At 46.4% G+C, this 18,336-nt stretch overlaps 1 protein-coding gene and 1 long non-coding RNA gene across 4 annotated transcripts in view; one reads left to right on the top strand and one right to left on the bottom strand.

Annotated features, from left to right (window-relative positions):
* The window catches only part of CFAP65 (cilia and flagella associated protein 65), a 78,689-nt gene extending 61,133 nt beyond the window's left edge, over window positions 1-17,556 (top strand). For 2 of the 3 annotated variants that reach the window (XM_053261950.1, XM_053261959.1), the window contains exons 29-33: window positions 4,114-4,328; window positions 4,725-4,895; window positions 9,792-10,088; window positions 10,472-10,609; window positions 12,009-17,555. In XM_053261950.1, the coding sequence (XP_053117925.1) occupies window positions 4,114-4,328; window positions 4,725-4,895; window positions 9,792-10,088; window positions 10,472-10,609; window positions 12,009-12,135 (948 nt within the window). In that variant the 3' untranslated portion in view covers window positions 12,136-17,555. Of the gene's footprint in view, window positions 1-4,113; window positions 4,329-4,724; window positions 4,896-9,791; window positions 10,089-10,471; window positions 10,610-12,008 lie in introns of all 3 variants that reach the window. The other variant, XM_053261969.1, reaches the window with a different exon arrangement.
* Window positions 4,223-18,336, bottom strand: part of LOC128329969 (uncharacterized) — a 35,819-nt gene continuing 21,705 nt past the window's right edge. Inside the window, exon 3 of the long non-coding RNA XR_008309889.1 lies at window positions 4,223-5,451. This is a non-coding gene — a long non-coding RNA (uncharacterized LOC128329969). The remainder of the gene's footprint in view (window positions 5,452-18,336) is intronic.

The raw sequence follows: 18,336 nt of genomic DNA, 5'->3' as shown, positions 1-18,336 counted from the left end.
TATTTGAGATAAGAAAGACCTATTCTCGGTTGCTGAGGCCAGGGACATCTCATGGGTTATCCTCTCTCAGGAGTTCCAGGCAGGACAGAAAGTAAATAGTTAAAAAACTAAGCCACGTCCACTAAAGCCTGAGGGGGATAACGGCCACTTCTTTCTGTCCTCAGCAAGCTCCAAGGCAGCGTTTTTCTAGCTCTCTCTATTTTCTGCTGATATTACTTCTCTAATTGACTTCCTAACTACAGTATTCTGTTCTCCAAATCCCTTTTTCTGTCCCTGATCCTTATTACTTGCTATTACCAAAGAAAGAAAGAAAGAAAACACCCTTCTTTCGTCTGTTTCTCTTCCTCCCCCCATCTCTGTTCTCTCGCCCTCATCTCCTCTTTCCTCTCTGTTGCTTGGAGCCAGGCAGAGAGGTACAGAGCAGTTTCTCCAACAAGGGGAAGAGATCAAGTTTTTTCGGCCTGGGAGGCTTCAGGGCCGTTTGTAGGCCCCATTGGCGCAGGCTGCTGCAAGCTCTGCATAGCAAGGCTGCTTTTCCGACCTCCCAAAAACTGCCCGAAAAATTTGCCAGTAGTGAGTTGACGGTCCATAATCGGCAGTCTTTCATCTGTTGGCCATGGAGTCCCCCCCGGAAGGGTTTAATTTTCCCACGTCGGTGACGGCTGCTTTTGAGCCGCCTGTCCTGATTGTCGAAGGGGCCGCATCGAGTCTCCCGCCCTCAGGCTGTGAGACTTGCGCTACCGTGGCCCAGCACACCACACTGCTTCAGGCAGCTTCAAGTGGCTGTGAAGAGTGCTTTCGGAGGCTCCCTATTGCCAACGCCCCACCAACCTCTGAAGAGATTAGGCAGATTGGCGAGCTGGCTAGCAACCTGACCAGCATGGCAGCGAGGCCATCACAGTCGTCTTCTGTTCCTAAGATGGCAATGGTTGCGAAGAATCCCTCCATTTTACCTAAAGGAGCGGGTAATGTAAAAGTGAGACAGACTCTAAAAGGGCGGGAAAAGACTAAGACTGTGACTGTGGTGTTTGGCCAGCAGGGGGAGTCTGCTGCAGAGACTGGGCCTAAAGAATCCAGTTCTAACCCTGCTGTTTTACCTAAGTCTGTGCCACCTGAGTGGCAAGCATGGTTTCGCAATGCAATCATTCACACCATTTACCAGGTTAGGCCCCCTAAGATCCCAAAATCCCAAAAGGGGAGAAGGCATCGGTCACCCAGTGTGAGCTCCTCATCTAGCTAGTCTGTCAGTCCTTCTCCCAAGAAAGCCAAAAGCAAGCGTAAGCGTAGGGAGCAGGGCAAGTTGGCTGGCAAGGTGGCACGAGACCATTCCTCTGATGCTGCCGATCAGACTCTGGGGGCCCTAGAGGTTTACTTGCACCTTGGAAAAATGTCATTGCAAACTCAGAGAGGCCTAATCTGCCTTCTGATCTGAAGACCCAATTAATGCAGGGGGAGGTTTTGATCTGGACCCAGAGACTCCATTAGACAAGGATGACGGGGAATGGTCTGGAGAGGAGGACACTGATGATGCCTCGGTGTCACAGCACCTCTTTCTGGCAGAGGACTTCAGCCCACTGATGTCCAGAATTATTAAAACAATTGGACTGAAATCAGAGGCTGGGCAGAGTTCTGACTCTTCCACCAAAGGGGACTTGGTCTTTCCTAGAGCACGCCCCAAGGACATGCTGATGCCCATGCCAAAGTTGTTTGTGGATGTAGTCAAACAGGAATGGTTGACACCAGCTTCCAATCGTAAGGCTACGTCCATGGCTAACAAATTTTATTCTTTTCAGCAAACCACTACAGATATGTTGAGGACACTAAATGCAGATGCCCAGATTTTGCAATTGGTGTCAGGTTCCCTGGTACCTCGAGAGGGTGAGGTTTCTCTAAAAGACATAGCTGACAAGAAGGCCGAGCTGTCATTTAATCGTGTCCACGAGAACGCATCCCTGGTAGTCTGCGCAACAGCGGCAGTGTCCATGGCAACCCATGCCTCCTTATTAAGGGTGGACAATCTTCTGAGTGATCCTCCAGGGGACTCAGTTAAGATGAGAAAGCAACTATTAAAGATCCAGAAAGCACAGGCCTTTATGGCCGATGCCACTCTTGATACAATTAGATTCTCAGCACAAGTGGCGGCTTCGTCAGTTGTTGGCAGACGCCACTTGTGGCTCAACATTGGTCAGTCGATTCTACCTCTAGGATTAATCTCACCACCGTTACGACGGCAAGAAGCTTTTTGGTGACTCTGCCCTACAAAACATTCTTGTAGAGTCGTCTAATAAGCAAAAGACGATGCCTTCAATCAATAAAAAGACTGAAAGCCTTTCAAAAGGCCTTTCCAATACAATCGGCCCTTTCATGGCTTCCAGCCCTTCTGGGACAGAGATACAAAATTCCAGAGGGATCTTGGAATCGTCAGAGAGCACCCTTTAGAGGGCTCAGTACCTACAAACAGCAAGCTGCTCAGTCAAAGCAGCAAAAGCCACAACAATGACTTGAAGCATGTCAGGCTTGGAGGGCGTTTGTCTCAGCTCGCCCCAACCTGGGAAGATTCAACCTCAGACAACTGGGTTCTGCAGCTGATCCATCACGGCTACAGGATAGAGTTTCACTCCTCTCCCCCCTGCCGCTATATCCCCACTCCAAGGTCAAAAGCATTCTCAAAGCATTTGCAGATGGTCGAGGTGTTCCAACACCTCCTGGACATGGGGCAGTGGAGACAGTGCCTCTGGCACAGGAGGGAGAGGGAGTTAAAAAAAAACAAAAAACAAATAACCACACCTCTATCCTCTTTACCGTCCCAAAAAGAGACGGCTCAAGGAGAACTGTTTTAGACTTAAAATTTTTGAACAGATGGGTCCGCAGAATTCATTTCCAGATGGAAACTCTAAGAGCAGTTTCAGAGGCACTCTTTCATCTGGATGTGCTAGCGTCCATAGATTTAAGGGAGGCCTACCTGCATCTTCCTATACACCCGGAAATCAGGGCAGTACCTTCATTTTAAATATGCTGGAAGGCATTTTCAATACAGCAGCCTCTCGGATCTTTACAAAGTTGTTGGCGCAGCTGGTGGCGCAACTCCGTCAGAAAGGGATTCGTTTGTTTGCCTATAAAGACAATTTGTTGCTGCAAGCAAGATCTCTCCCAGAGGCAGAACGGGACTTGGCCCTTACCATCGCAACACTCGAGAACCATGGTTTCATCATAAATGGAGAAAAGAGTCAATTGACGCCATGCCACAGGCTGCGTCATTTGGGGGTAATCATAGTTACCTTAGTGGACTGCCTCTTGCTTCCACCGGACAGGTTACAGACTATCCAGACAGAGGTTCACCTGGTCCTAGCGAGTCCAAGAGTTCCTCTGGCTTCCTTGTCAAGACTGTTGAGCTTGATGGTGGCCGCACCAGACTCAGTTCCGTGGGCTTGACTTCATCTGTGTGACCTCCAATGGTTTCTCCTACCCCACCAGAAGTACCCCACAGTGCTGTCCTGCCCAGCTTTCATACACAGCATTTGACCAAGTTTGGAGATAAAGCTGTCCTACCCCGGTTTTCCTCCTACGTTGCTTCCATACAATCACTTTTCCGTCCTCCTACCTAGTTGTTTGCATCCACACAACCAAAGATTGGGTGTAGGACACTTGTCCTACCCAGTTTTTGATTGTGTGAATGATCTCTGTGTATTTATCTGTATGTGTGAATATGTTCTCCTCTCATGCTAGGATGACATCCCTAAAATGGGTTTGGTTTTGGTTCTGGGACTGGGAAGGAAGGGCTGAAAGGCTCATTCCTGGAAGGTAGGAGCTACCCATCAGTCCCCAGTCTGCCCTCCAGCCTGAGACTGGGTGGCAAGGTTTTGCTGGAACTCCTGAGAGCTTCAGCTATTTAAAAAGAGAGAGGGATGGAGACTGTGATAGAGAAATACAACTATAGTTCCACAGTGAGACTGAACAGCTGCTTCTGGCTAGCTAAGCCTCGGTGGCATTCCCACCAGTTGGGTAGATTGTTATGTGGCAATGCGTCAACCCTTGTACAAGTATCCTCCCATCTAGTTAGCGTCAAAGGCTTCTAAACCACTCACTAAACCACTTTGAATTTATCCTCAACAGACTCTTCCCCCCATTAAGAACTTCCATGGGCCCAATCTCCCTGCCAGTCGCAGCCAGAGAAGGCAAAGAAGGTCCAAAGACACCAGTCGGTTGTGGGCCCAGCCAGAGCCCCCAAAGCCCTACTTCATGCACCTGGGGGTTACAGCCAGGTCCCACACAATTGATGATTTTCTGAGCGTCTTCTCCGATGACCTACCCCAGCACTTCCTTTACCGGTAATGCAGACTTTTTCCACTTGTTCTTGCCTTTCCATGTTGGTAACTCTCTGAAGGAAATGTTACTTTCCACTCAAACAATTATGGGGATGCTGTTGGTTTGCAGAGTGTTGCACTGCATTTTTGAGGAAATCAACCTTGGGAAAACCATACTCTTCAGATCATTTCAGCAGAAAGGCTGCTTTACATGTTAGTTACTTTTCTTAACATGGATATGTTGGGTTTGGAGAAAGCAATATGTGAAGTGATCTTGATCAAGACCAGTCTCTGATGACTTCCAGTCCACTCCTGTGGTGTGGGAAGTTTAACAACTTAAGCCAGGCAAAATCCAATGCTCATGGCACACTGAATACATCATTTGGAAGCAATTTTAATGCTCATTGTTCTCCTTTCCAGACAACTTAAGAAGAAGGCAGCAAGAAAGAAGGTTGCAGATAAAGCATCTCTGAGCAGATACAGGAGCAGAAGCAAGAGAGGATCCTCAATTGTTCCAAACTGGCAAGCGCTAGAAAGTTGTTCAGAACAGGAGGCACAGCTAGTGACTGATATGCTGTCTACAGTGATCAAGTGGGTGCCTTCTCTTTTCTCTGACAAAGTCCTGCCTTACTAGAGGCAGCATATGAAATGGTGATGTCTGCTCAGATTCACAGAACTGCAAGCTTAGAAGGAGACAGTTACAATATTTCTCTCCTGCTCGTTCTCTGACAAGCGCAAGATGCATTATTATCCTATTGTATTCTTGCAGTTCTCCCCCAGTGGAGGAGGGTATCCTTGAATGTGGGTTGTACTGCCCACTTGCTCCGATTGGACAGAACAAATGCAAATCAGACCGAGACCCACAATATATTGGGAGCAGGCAGGCACCTCCCAGTTCTGGTCCTGTCTTCCTCCCAAGAACAAGGCCTCTGGAAGAGCTCAGATTAATTTCTGTTTGAACCTATTATCCTTTCCTTTAGCTTCTATCTCTGATAGCTTATCTTTTCTCCCACCTGCTCTGTGTTCCATTTCTTCTTGGATATTTCCCCCCTCGTTTCCAAATCTTTCACTTCTCCTGTACTCACGGTGCAATCCGATCTGGCTGCATCTCTATCAGAAGATCCAGGTTCTTCTGGGATCTTCTAATCTAGAGACAGAGAGAGGCAGGAAACGTGTTAGAATGGGCCACAAACACCCTCATACCATGATCTCTCCAGGGTGCTTTCCAGATTACATGCTACAACGTTATCACCACTAAGTGTGCTTCCGTACTGTCTGTGTTTTGACATCACAGTATGCTGTCAGCAAGGTGCTGTTCACAATTCCGATGCCTTCTTTAGGATTTTATCCTTGCATTTTAGTCCTACAATATTGCAAGTCCATCGCAAAAAAATAGCTGTATTTTCCCATTGCAGGAGGGTTATGCAAGCTATTTATGTTTCCAAAACGATCCGGCCAAGCCGAAGCATTTTACTGCTGAACAGTGTGCAATCTGGAAAGCACCCTGAACAGAGGAGAAAGCAGCCTAGTCTACAGCCCTGCCCTCAGGTCCTTCAGAAGCTACAGAGGGCAGATCAACATGCTCTACACGTCTTATTACAAAGGCGGCTGCAGCTCAATTGGCTGGAGCCAGGGCAGCACCTCATCTCGAGACCTCCAGCCCCCGCACTTCCGAGGGTGCACTTCCCCAATGTTTTCCCATTTGGGAGGAGGAATCATGGAACAAGGCTTCCCACACCTCAAACTTGTCAGGAGAGTAGGTGGCGGCAGAAGATGAGGTGGCGCTGGAACCCGACCAGGGGCTAGATCCCGACTCTGATGCCGCCACAGAGGCCTGGCAGGACACTGTTTTGCATTCAGTCAGTATTGTTCAGGACATGAGTAATGACATCCTCCCACCCCCCAGCCCCACCCCCGTCGGCTCCTTATGAGTTCTCCCCGGCCATGCCTTCACTCCACGGGGAAGGGCTGCCACCAGAGCTCTTGGTCTGGATTAGGGACCTAGAGTCAGTAGAATTTAGGAGGTGCAATGCCGCTCCTCAGGGTGCACAAAAACAATCACCTGGCCATCTTCCCACCCAAACTCAAATGGCTCTTGCTCCAGCACCTCTCAAGCCCATTGCTCCGACTAGGTGCAAAAACTCGTAATAATCAATTTTGTCAAGCCCAATGCGTCACCCTATACCAGGGGCGTAGCTAGGGGGGAGGGGGCCTATGTTCATCCCTCTCTCTGGTGGCCCCCCCAGAGTGAGGGAGATAATGAAGAAAATAGGGAGGTATGGAGCTGGAGGGCCCATGTTCTTTGAACACTTTTGCTCAATTATAGCTACGCCCTTGCCTTATACCAAGTTGTGAAAGAAGCCTTTCTAGGTTGCGGCCTCCTACTCATTGCCACAGGTTTAGCCAGGGTCATCCTTAGGGTGGGGCGATCGCCCTGAGCCCCGAGCTGGCACAGGCCCCGCTCTGGGCATACTGCAGCCTGCCCTGCTCTCTCCCAATCCCAGCAATTTATCTCCCCCGCCCCCCTCAGCCCAGCCAAGAGCCAACTTTTTTTTTAGTGAGGCGCAGGCTTGCCTACTATTGAAAGGCTCCCCGGAAAATAAACTCCTACAGCTCCCTCGCTCTCTACTGCCACCTCAGAGCTGTTCAGAGGGTGGGTGGGGCTTCCAGAGAGGCCTCTAACTGCTGGCCTCCCTGAAACTCTCCATTGCCAGCTGGCAGGCAGGCTGACTGCTGCAGGCAGCAGGGAAAGAAGAAAAGAGGCAGAATGGCCAGCACTAGCTGCCCATGCCCACCACAGCACTGTGCAGACCCTGTGCCCTGCCCTGCCCTGCCCGTGCCTGCTGACAATCCTCAGACCTAGTAATCCTCTAAAATAAAGAGGTTGAGTGTGCGCCTGTGTCCCTGCCCGTGTCTTTCTCAGCCGTTCTGGGCATGCGCAGAGCGCATGCCCAGAACGTCCAAGAAAGATACGGCCGCAGGGACACGGGCGGCCATGTTGGGACCGTGAGGAGGAGAAGCAGCGGGCTGAGGAGAAGCGGCCGCCGCCAACGCTGGGAGGAGAGTGCAGGCGAGGCGGCGGTGGGCCGACTGACCCCGATGGTGGCAGCCGCCGTGGCGGGAATGCGGGTGAGGCAGCAGCCGCGGCGGCGGGGTGACTGGCTCCGATGGCGGCAGCCGCCGCGGCAGGGCGACTGGCCCCAATGGTGGCGGCAGCTGCCTCAAGGAGACTGGGCCCGCTGGCGGCGGCGGCTGCCACGGCAGGGAGACTGGGCCCGCTGGCGGCGGCGGCTGCCACGGCAGGGAGACTGGGCCCGCTGGCGGCGGCTGCCACGGCAGGGAGACTGGGCCCGCTGGCGGTGGCGGCCGCACTCGGCCCCGCGGGAGACGGGGCGGCGGGGGCGGTCAACTAACGTCTACTAGCCCGTTAATTTAATGGGCCTAAAATAACTAGTGGAAGTATAATGTGATTTCCTTTTTGTGGTTATTTCCCCGCGCCCTTGAATATTTAGGGAATGGCTTGCCATGGAGCTTTGATGTTGGGCATAGATGTAGGGCAAATTGGGAAGGCTCTGAATATTTAATTTGCCCAATCAATTTCAATTTGTTTATTTTTAATAAAAAAAATTAAATTAAAAAACACACATCAAAGAAGTCCTATAAGTGGCTTGTTTCATGGCAGACCCAAACTGTTCAAACATGAAGACTTTGCAGTTCTGCTGGACAAAGTGTGCAGGCCACTGCAGGCTAACCCAGAATCCATAGATACATCAGCTCTCACTGCAGACCCTATGGTTTCTGAGGTTCTCCTGTCTATATCACAAGCTAAACCAATGATTCCCTTTCTCAACCTATTTCAAAAGAACCTGCAGGAGGAATGGTTCCTTCCACCTAAAAAGAATTGGGTAAGACTCCCCAAACATTTTACAACTTACCTAAGGGCATTATGTCTAACCTCTCTGTTGACCTACTCCAGTATTTTTTTGCCAGAAAAACTTTATGGATCGACTCTTAAACTACTGTCCCACAAAGTCCTTTTTCTTGTGGCCATTACAATGGTCAGGAGAGTTTCAGAGTTAGGTGCTCTCTCCATACACAGGTAGCTCTGTCTTTTTCAACCAGTTTCAGTGGTCCTAAAGACAGAGCCCACCTTTTGTCCAAAGGTCAACACACCCTTTCACAGAATCCAGGATTCCATCCTGCCTTCCTTCTGTGCTGCACATAAACATGCTTAGGAAAAGATTTGGCACACCTTAGATGTCTGAAGGGCCTTCAGGATCTGCATCAGACACACCATGCAGAGTGGCGACATGGTCCTCCATTTCTCTTTTCATTAAACTATAAACTACAAGTATTCCAGTTAGCACAAGCAGCCTTTGGATGCACAGTCCTGCAGCAAGTGTTGTAAACATAAACCAAGCCCACTCTGGCGACTATTGCTCTGGTACATCCCACATTCAAGGATATCCTCCTACACTGGGGGAGAAAGTAACATTGGTAGACTTACTGTTCTTTCCCTCCAGTGTACAGAGGGTATCCACCCTTAGTTTATGGGTGAGGTATTGCTTGGCTACACTAGAGGACCTACTTTCTGCTGTCTGTGAGTAATTCACTCCTTCTGAAAATGTGTTGTGTGTTCTACCTCTTTATTGTTTGTTGGTTATATTGTTACTGTTGACTGTTCTGTTGGTTTTTTACTCTGAGCCTTCCTTTTCCACAGTCCTATAACTGGGAGATGTCTGCCTGCCTGAATCCCTGTATCTGGGATTCAGCCTGATTTGCGGATCAGTCTTCCCCATGGGAGCAAGTGGATGGTACAACCCGCATTCAAGGATTTATTTATTTATTTAAAATATTTATACCCCGCCCCTCCAGTACACTACTGCTCTGGATACCTTCTGTATAGTGGGGATAAAGAACCCTTCACGTTAAGTCTACCAATGTTACTTTCTATGAAATAGCAACACGCAAGGCAATCCTGTGAGTTTCATGGCGGAATGGGGATTTGATAGCCAAGTCTCAGTTCATTCCTTCACACTGGCTGTCCGACAGGAAGATGATCTGGTCCAAACATCTGCAGGATGAGAGAATCCCCTGTATCCAAATACCTCCTCCAACATTTAACCTACATAATCTAGATGGGCATATAGTTGTTGTTTTTAAGCATCACCTGTGCAATCTTTGCACCTATTCAGGAAAGCTTGTTTGGGTGATTATTCCTCATAAGATTTCATTGTACCTAATTTTACCAAAATGCATTATATGATATGTGAGAATGTATCTTCAGGGAGGGCTCTCAGTGCCTTTTTTCTCCTTTTGTCCCTGCCTCATTGGTTCTTGTAGGCTCAAGGGTATGTTGGCTTTTCATTCTCCCAGGTTTTGGGTGGTGAGGACAGGGGTTTGACAAATGTAACCCATTATTCTGGTTAATTTTAGAATTAATGGTTAATACATTATCCTGGTTAATCTTCCTTCCTAATGATCCAGGGGCTTACTAGTGGAGACCCAGTTCCAAGAGGCAGTGATCAGAAGCCTTGAAGAACCCATACCCTATTTCTGCCAGTTTTGGAGTAAAGAGTCTGCCAAACTGCACGGCAAGAAGCAAAGCCCTGGTGGCATCTCCCCCACAAGCTGTTCCCCAGAGTTCAGCCCTAAGGAAAAGATAGACGAGGAAAACACTGGAGAGAAAGAAGCATCTTCTGCAAGAACTTCAAATCCTGGAGAGAGCCTAAGTTTCATTATTCGCAAAGAACAGTCCCGAGAGCAGAAAGAAGCCATTATAAGGTGAGCTAAAGACATGATTCTGGGGTTACTTCAAAGAAAGAGTTGCCAGCAAAATAGTCATATTCTAGGGCTAACATTTCATGTTATAGATGAGCAAAAACCCATCCACAGAACCACACTGAAGCTAGGAAAGCCAACTGGCTACATGTCCTATTTCACTCTGCCTCCTGTGCCCTTGAGGGGCAGCTGGCTTTAGTTTTTGCCCTCCAGGCCAAAAAGTCATTGACTGGTTAGAACTTGGTAAGGTCTTTGCCAATATGATGGGTATGGTGTTGTAGAACAAGAGAGTAGGGTGGATACTGTGCTGTGGTGGGATTCTGTAAGCCTATTGGAAAATGCCAGATCCACTGGACTGAGGAAACTAAAATGCACTTTCTTTCAAGGATGCCTGCATTTGCAAATCTGGCTGAGATGGTGATGGACAACACTATCCAAAATATTCTGGCAGAAGCCAGTCGTGGGGAGGTGGTGTTGACAGCACGACCCAGAATTATTGCATTCCCTTCTTCTTTTGCCCAAAAGTGAGTAGATGGTGCTATTGGCTTCCAATATAAAGGGAATGCTCCAAGATTAACATTAGATTTTAGTATGCAGTTAGGCAAGCATGAGGTTGCCGGTTTGAATCCCTGCTGGTATGTTTCCCAGACTATGGGAAACACCTATATCGGGCAGCAGCAATATAGGAAGATGCTGAAAGGCATCATCTCATACTGCACGGGAGATGGCAATGGTAAACCCCTCCTGTATTCTACCAAAGAAAACCACATGGATCTGTGGTTGCCAAGAGCTGACACTGACTCAACGGCACACTTTACCTTTATGCAGTTAGGGTTACGGATAGAGGGACTTAGGCTGATCCCCCCCCCCCTTTTAGCAACTGTGAGAGCTCTTTACATGTAGTTGGATGTTCTTCCTCCCACACTTACTGAGGCTATTCCCATAATCACTGGAAAGCAGGGCTAAGCTTTCCAGTGATCATGGGAACCACCGGGCTTGCAGGTGGGCCCAGTGCTCCCAAGGCAGCTAGCCCGCCTAAAACACCCTCCCCTTAAACGAGGTTAATGGAGAGGGTGCTCCGTTAACCTAGTCTTCCTGTTTGTGTGCTGCAGTGGCGTGCGGTGACACACGAGTAGACCCCCAACCAGGGGGCTACAAGTAGCCTCCCAGTATTGGGGATCCCCCCAGAATGCCCTGAGCACTTGTGCGGGGCATCTTGGAACTTCTGAGGGCTGCGTGACCCCCAATCCCCGCAGCCCCCACCGGCTCCGTGATGGAGCCAACAGTCATGTGGGTGGCCGATCCGGCCACCCAGGGCTACACATTTGATCGTCTGCAGGGAGAGCAGGCTAAGCCCGTTCTCCCCGCAGACCTGCCAGAAGTTCTTCTCACTGATGGTTCTTCTCTCTTGCTGTCTTACAAGAGAGCCAAAGAAGGAATCAGTATCTGTTCACAGACCAGGGCATCCTTGCAATTTGCTTGGAAGTCCCAGAGCTTTTGGGGGAGAAGCTGAGAGGAGAGGTGGGGCTAGAGGGAAAGAAGGCGGGGGTGGGGTGGGGGCAGCTGGAGGTTACAAGTCAGTAGCACAAGGACTAAGAGCAGCAAGGAATCATCTCATATCCTAAACTGGGAGAAAGCTCTGAAGTAGCATCAGCACCTTCCTAAAGAACAAGAGTTCATCAGATCTTCATGACAGCAACTGCTGTACAAGGAAAGTTAGGAGATGGAAGGAGAGGAGTTGGCACACCCATTACTTTTGGCCCCAACTGGCAGTACTTTCCCAGGGTCTCTGACAAAGAACTTCCCCAGCCTCACTCTCTAGTTAGGCTAGAAATTGGACCTGGGGTTTTATACAGGGAAAGCATTTTCTTTAACCTTGTGACAGATAATGTTTGGAAATTCAAAAAAACCTTTTCCTTTCAGAGGTACCAGTCCTGCCATGTCGATGCAGAGACCACCTCGGTCTCAGCCTCATGTATCACCATTGATCAGTGTCTCCAGCTGTGTCAAGAACTCTGATGGGCAACGGCATGTTGTCTTGCCCCACTAGGAGCTTGCAGAGTTGTGGTCCCAGCCAGGCCCAGTGTTTGTAGCCGCCACCAGAACCGCTGCTGGAATGCTGCCTCCTTGGACTTGCAGCAGAACCGTATGTGGATCCTGCCCAGTGTAATAATAGCAGAAGTACAGAGTCTTATTCTAAGGCCTCCAGAATCTAGTTCTGTTGTGTATCTGTGGTTGCAGTTGTGCCATGTGAGACTGAGACTTTTCACATTAAGATGACTCAACTTTCATCTCTGCAAGCCTTCCGTGTTGTCAGTGTTTGGGTTTCTGTCCAGCAGGGGTCAGCACAAGCCTTTTCCTAGTCTGGTCTGTCAGTGCTCCAGCTTCAAAAAGGCAGTGTGGAGTATGGGCTCCCTCCCTTTTGTGCTATAATTCCTGGGTGGTGATAAAATCTGGCAACAAAACATGCAAGCCACAAAGCTAGATTAAACACTAGGAACTAAGATCCAAATAATACAGGCTTGGAGGTAAGCCAGCTGGAGTGGCTACCACGTGCTCAGAATACAGTGAATCCTTGCCTCACTTTTAAAAAAGGAGCTTACCTTGATTAAAACCATCCCTTTTATACAGCCCATCACCTCACGTCTGTCATGCATTCCTTTCACTTCTTTCAAGGGCTCTCATCTTTTTAATATATCCCTAAAGAGCAGTTATCCCCAGCTCTTGTCATTTGTTGCTATTTCTGCAATCACCTCCCCCACCCCAGTTCTGAATGATCCTTTGAGAAGGAACAAGCAGAAGTTGATTATTATTATTTATTATTTTTTGCATTTATATCCCGCTCTTCCTCCAAGGAGCCCAGAGCGGTGTACTACATACTTGAGTTTCTCTTTCACAACAACCCTGTGGAGTAGGTTAGGCTGAGAGAGAAGTGACTGGCCCAGAGTCACCCAGCTAGTTTCATGGCTGAATGGAGATTTGAACTCGGGTGTCCCCAGTCCTAGTCCAGCACTCTAACCACTATACCACGCTGGCTCACATAAATGATTATGTTTACCCTCACAACAACCCTGTGAGGTAGGTTAAGCTGAGAGATAAGTGACTGACTCAGAGCCATCCAATGCGATGTTCATGACTAAATGGGGATTTGAACTCTGGTCTCCTTGGTCTTAGTCCAATACTCTAACCACTATACCAGTCACCTCACTGGTGACTTCTTCATATAGTGAATACATGACAACTTCATATAGTTAAGTTGATACTTCACTATATCATATTGTGTACTAACAGTTTCTGTTTAAGTGTTCATAAAATTTGCCTTGCTTTTTGGGGCACTTTACTTCTGCTGCTGCTACCTCTAGTTCACAGAATAGACCATCTACACATATATTATCATCTCTGAAAGCTGGAACAGAATTGGAAGTGTATGGAGTAGCATGATCCTGTTCTCTTTGTTAAGCAGCATCCAGACTCAGCAAACAAGCAGAAGGCTTAGGCCTGACCACATATCATGCCCACATCCAGCACTTCATTTCTAAAGGGTAGGTTGTGCAAAAGCTTGTAGCTCATTGCAGTTTTATCAGCCTTCCTGTGATTGATCTGGACACTGTCCTTGTTCCAAGCCATAGTCCCACCTCTCCTCCTTGATTAACAGATCCCTTGTCTTTAATATGAAGCATTTGCCACTGCTGCTGTGCATCTATTTGCCACAGCCACCTTGCTGATTTCTTTTAGCAGATCTTTAACCCGGCTACGTCAAGTTTCCATTTCAAAGTTCCTTCCCTTGAGCAGAATCAGATTTATTGTGCTACTGTGTAAATTCAGCATTTGTTAAGCAAACCCTGAATTTCTGTAGACTCACTGTCTCAGGAGCAGGAAGTGTGTATGGATAGGGGAAATCCAATAATTTGTACTGGGCTTGATGAAATGGGACTGGTTGATGAAATGGGACTGGGGATGGTCTGGACACACTTTTAGAGCACAAGGTAGATGACCATGGGCCCTGAAACCACAGACTGGCCTTGTATTCTGGGGTGAATGGGACTTCATGAGCAGTTGTCGCAACAGGTGTGTCAGCACACTCTGTAGTTTACTTCAGCAGTAGCCCTCCTGTACTCCCTGCACTGCCAACACTCTTTCAAGTACTTTATTCTAACACTAACTTCAACAGTTACAGTATGTTTCACTATTACAGACTCCATTGTCTTGGAAGGATGGCTTTGGTTAAATTGGTTTTAAACTAAGTACTTTACTTTTGAAGAGATGGGTACCTGCTCCTTATCCTCTTGAACATCAGGGCCAGTAGCTCAACTTACATGGGTGCTTTTTGGTGGTGATGAATGTAGAAAATGTACGAAAATTGCTCTAGAGATGGAACTCCTGTGCATTTCCCTTCTATTCATAGGGAGAGGAGACAGGACTAGCTTTAAATGTTGGGAAATGTGATATCAAAGCATGCTTACTCCAAAATCAATCCCACTTAGCAGGATTTATTCCTTTGAAATTATTCAGCGGGACTGAATTTAATCATTCAGCAGGACTTACTCCTTTGTAAGGTTGCTTAGGATTGCAGCCTTCAACAGTGATGAGAAAAATAGCAACTGGAGATGGGAAAATATGTTGAATATGGCCAGATGTAAGCAAATCCTTGAAAAGGCCTCACTCCAAGCATTCCTATCCTATTCCTCACTTGTGGCTTTCCCAGTGCTTCACTTTTCAAACACTGGTGCCAATGATGTTACGCAAGAGTGAGCCCATTATTTCAAATATATTGTGTATTTGTGCAATTTGCACAACTTGCATGCATGCAACATTACTAAGATGACATACTTTTATTTATACAGTATGCCAGCCACTGTTAGTTGGTTTAACCTGCTGCATTGGAGGGAGGAAAATCCACACCCAGAAAGAGCCCCAGGAGCTAGCCATTCCACAAAGATTTTTGTGCCTTTAATAGAAGCTTGATCAGGTGATACATGCTACTCTCTAAAGTTCTACCAATTTCTACAGCAAGCTACTGTTAGAGGCATAAGAGCAGGCCTGGAAAGTAAAAATTGTGGGTTGCTTGGTGCATTTATCTAGTGAATAATTTTTCTCTCAAGTTAAGTAATTGCATACAGGAGCAGCCTCGCTCATCCTTTATTCTGTTGTTCAAAGAATATTACATTGTGTGTTGGTGATTCTGAAAGCATAAAAACATGTGATTGTGAAAACACTTCTGATCACATGGACTTGAAGAGGAAACAGCCCACTCATTTGTATGGCTGGTTAAAATGTTTTAAAGGTAAGCTATACACATTAAAATATCATCAGATAAATGTCTTGATTCTAAATACTTGGTTAAGTAATCCAGAATAGAAAGGTGAGATTTTATGATAGTTAATTAATGGCTTTTCTTCTTTCCAATATTCTGTAGAGGAGAAAAGGCACCATGACTGAAGCAGAGGTTTAGGAATTGGGAAATGGAATCCTTAGTTCTAATCTGCTTTGTCTAGAACCCAGTGGCTTACATACCATGCAGCTCCCTGCCTGTCCAATTCTAAGTGTCCACACTGTTACCAAACTTGCATAGCCTCCATGGCAACTAGAAATTGCGCTAGCACTGAAGGGACACCTCTGCAATGATTTCTAACTAATGGCAGAGGTGTCACTTCAGCACTGATGTAATTCTTTGTCACCATGGAGCCTCTGTGAGGTAAGTAATAGTGTGAACACCACTTAGAATCTGATGGAACCAACGCAGACATCCCTATCTTGGATCGGCAGGGCACTGCGCATATGTAAGCTGGTTTATTTACTGGGGAACGTGGCAGGAGCACTGCACTAATAAAGAGATAAATTCATGTTTAGGGTATTGCTCTCTCATAACCTTAAATACAAAGCCCAACAGATAATGTTAAAGTTCTGGAACAGTTATAGCCAAACACCCTAAGAATTACTCTGTTGCAGACCATGAGATTCTGGATCTCTAGATTAGAAAGTGAGAAAGGTATAAAATAAAAATGCTTCATAACTCCCCAAAGAAGCCATCTTTTGCACCTATCATGGATGCTGTCTAAATATTGAAGTGCTACAACATAACCAGTGATAATGTGTAATTTGGGTTTTTTTTCTTTCAAAACTATCTTGCAATAAAATGCTGCAGCCTTCTAAGGATCAGAACATTTGGAAGTGTGTAATGAAAGAAAAGGATTACCACACATGTACTGTGTTGCAAAACAGCACAATGTTTGGAAGCATCTCAAGAGTCCATCTAACATGTGTGTGTGGGGGGGGGGATATTATTTTAAACAAACAAGATGGCTGGTCAGTATGCTCTGCTAAGTACTTGGCTTACTTTTCCTAATATTTTAGGAAAGATTTAATCAATTTAAATTTAATTTAACTCTCCCTTGCACATCTTGCACATTGCCTCTTGGTGTCTTATCAGAGGCTGTGATGACCAGGTGCCTGCCCCTTCCTCTGTGTAACCACTGACAGAATTGAAAATCCTTTTCTCACATATACTTCTTGTCAAAGAGTAACCCTTTTCATGCATTGTTCCAAGAATGTGTACAGACATCCAGGATTTTTGGCAAATCACCAGACCCATAGAGCCTTTTGATTGTAGGACACAGTTGTCCTCCCTTCAAGTTGATTCTTCATGGCTGGGGAAACTGGTTTTACCAGTACATGAGCTGCAAGTTGTTGCTGACCAAACTCAGTTCACTTCCTTTCTTGCTCTATGAGCAATATTGTTAATCAGAATGTGTTGTCGCGGGATTCTCATGAGCACATGTTGGACATCTATGATATCAGTTATGACAGGAGAGCAGCTTCACCACTCTCCCTCCAATTTAGTTCATGTTGAAAGGTTTCTTCCCCACCCCCCACCCCCGTTAAATAGTTTCCTGCTCTTTGACATAAGCACTCAATGAGCCCTTTAAAAAGCAAAACTCTCAAACAGAATGTTTCCTCCTTCCTGCAAAGCTACTATAAAATAATGTGGCCACCAAGATTTTTCTAGCACCGGGATGATTCCCGCTCCCTTTTTTAAAGGTGCAAATAAGTTTCCCCTAAGCAGGGCTTTATGTTTGCTACAAAGGCTCATCTGAGCATTTGCACAACTGGTAATCTACTGCTGCAGAGTTCCATTTAACAGGCAGGTAACACTGTGATGGATGTTTTTCCTTTTAAAATATGGTTTGTACATAACCAACACTGATCAGGAATGAACCTCAGATCTTTCTTGGCTGATTTGTTGTCAAGGCTCCTTCATTTTGTAAAGTCTGTCTGTATTATTTGGTCAATCAAGAACACTGAAGACTGTCCTATTACATTAATTATAGATTAAATATGTGAGTGTTTGATCTCAATTGTAATTGGAGCTTTCTCTGTTACTCTGGATTCCTACACCATGTTTAAAATTTCCACAACAATAAACGATATGTCTGTGTTATTTAATCAAAAGTACTATCTTCATTAAGTAGTATCTTCATTCAGCATAGAGCCCATTTGAAGGTTTTTGCAGAAGCGGTGTGTGTGGCAAAAAAACCCCAATTCTGGTCTGCACACATTGCTTCTGCAGGTTCGCGTTCTGCAGAGCTTTCTCTGATTGTGAGTTGTTTGATTCAGGCTCTTTCAATTTCAAACAGTCCTCGAATACTTTGTTCTGCTGCAGTACTTTTAATAGGTTCTTTGCAGACAAAATCTCTTCTGTTGGGCCGACTTGGTCTCCACTGTTTTTGTAGCGCCTATTAGGGTGGTGTCCAGCGGAAATCCCTCTTGCAGTATTAGATTGGGTCAGTTTCAATCTGTGATGCATGAGGACATGGACAAGCTGCTTTAGGCAGTGCAGCCTATCACTTGCTCTCTGGATCCTTGCCCAACTTGGCTGCTTTTATCTAGCAGGGAAATTGTTGGAGATGGCATAGTAAATATCATTAACTTAGGGCCGGATTAAGGGCAACTGATGCCCTAAGCACAGCCCAACAATGGTGCCCCCCTCTGTCCCCTCCATTGCTTAACAGACAAGACATTAAGACTCAAGCAAATTATTTACTTATACCTTAATATTTATTTAAATTTTTAAAAGTTTTGTTCTAGATTTTTTAAGGTAAAACAAAACAGTTCCACTGCCTATAGTTTCTTATAAATAGCCGCAACAGAACAAATGATTGAGAAAAATATTTCATCTTCAAGGTCAGACATCATAACATATGACCATCCTTTACATGAAGTTTTATCAATATTTTGTACTGCTCTTTACAGT

Source organism: Hemicordylus capensis, chromosome 1 (genome assembly GCF_027244095.1).
Source record: "Hemicordylus capensis ecotype Gifberg chromosome 1, rHemCap1.1.pri, whole genome shotgun sequence".
Lineage (NCBI taxonomy): Eukaryota > Metazoa > Chordata > Lepidosauria > Squamata > Cordylidae > Hemicordylus > Hemicordylus capensis.
Note: the sequence above shows the minus strand (reverse complement) of the source record. Positions and strands in the feature narration are given on the sequence as shown.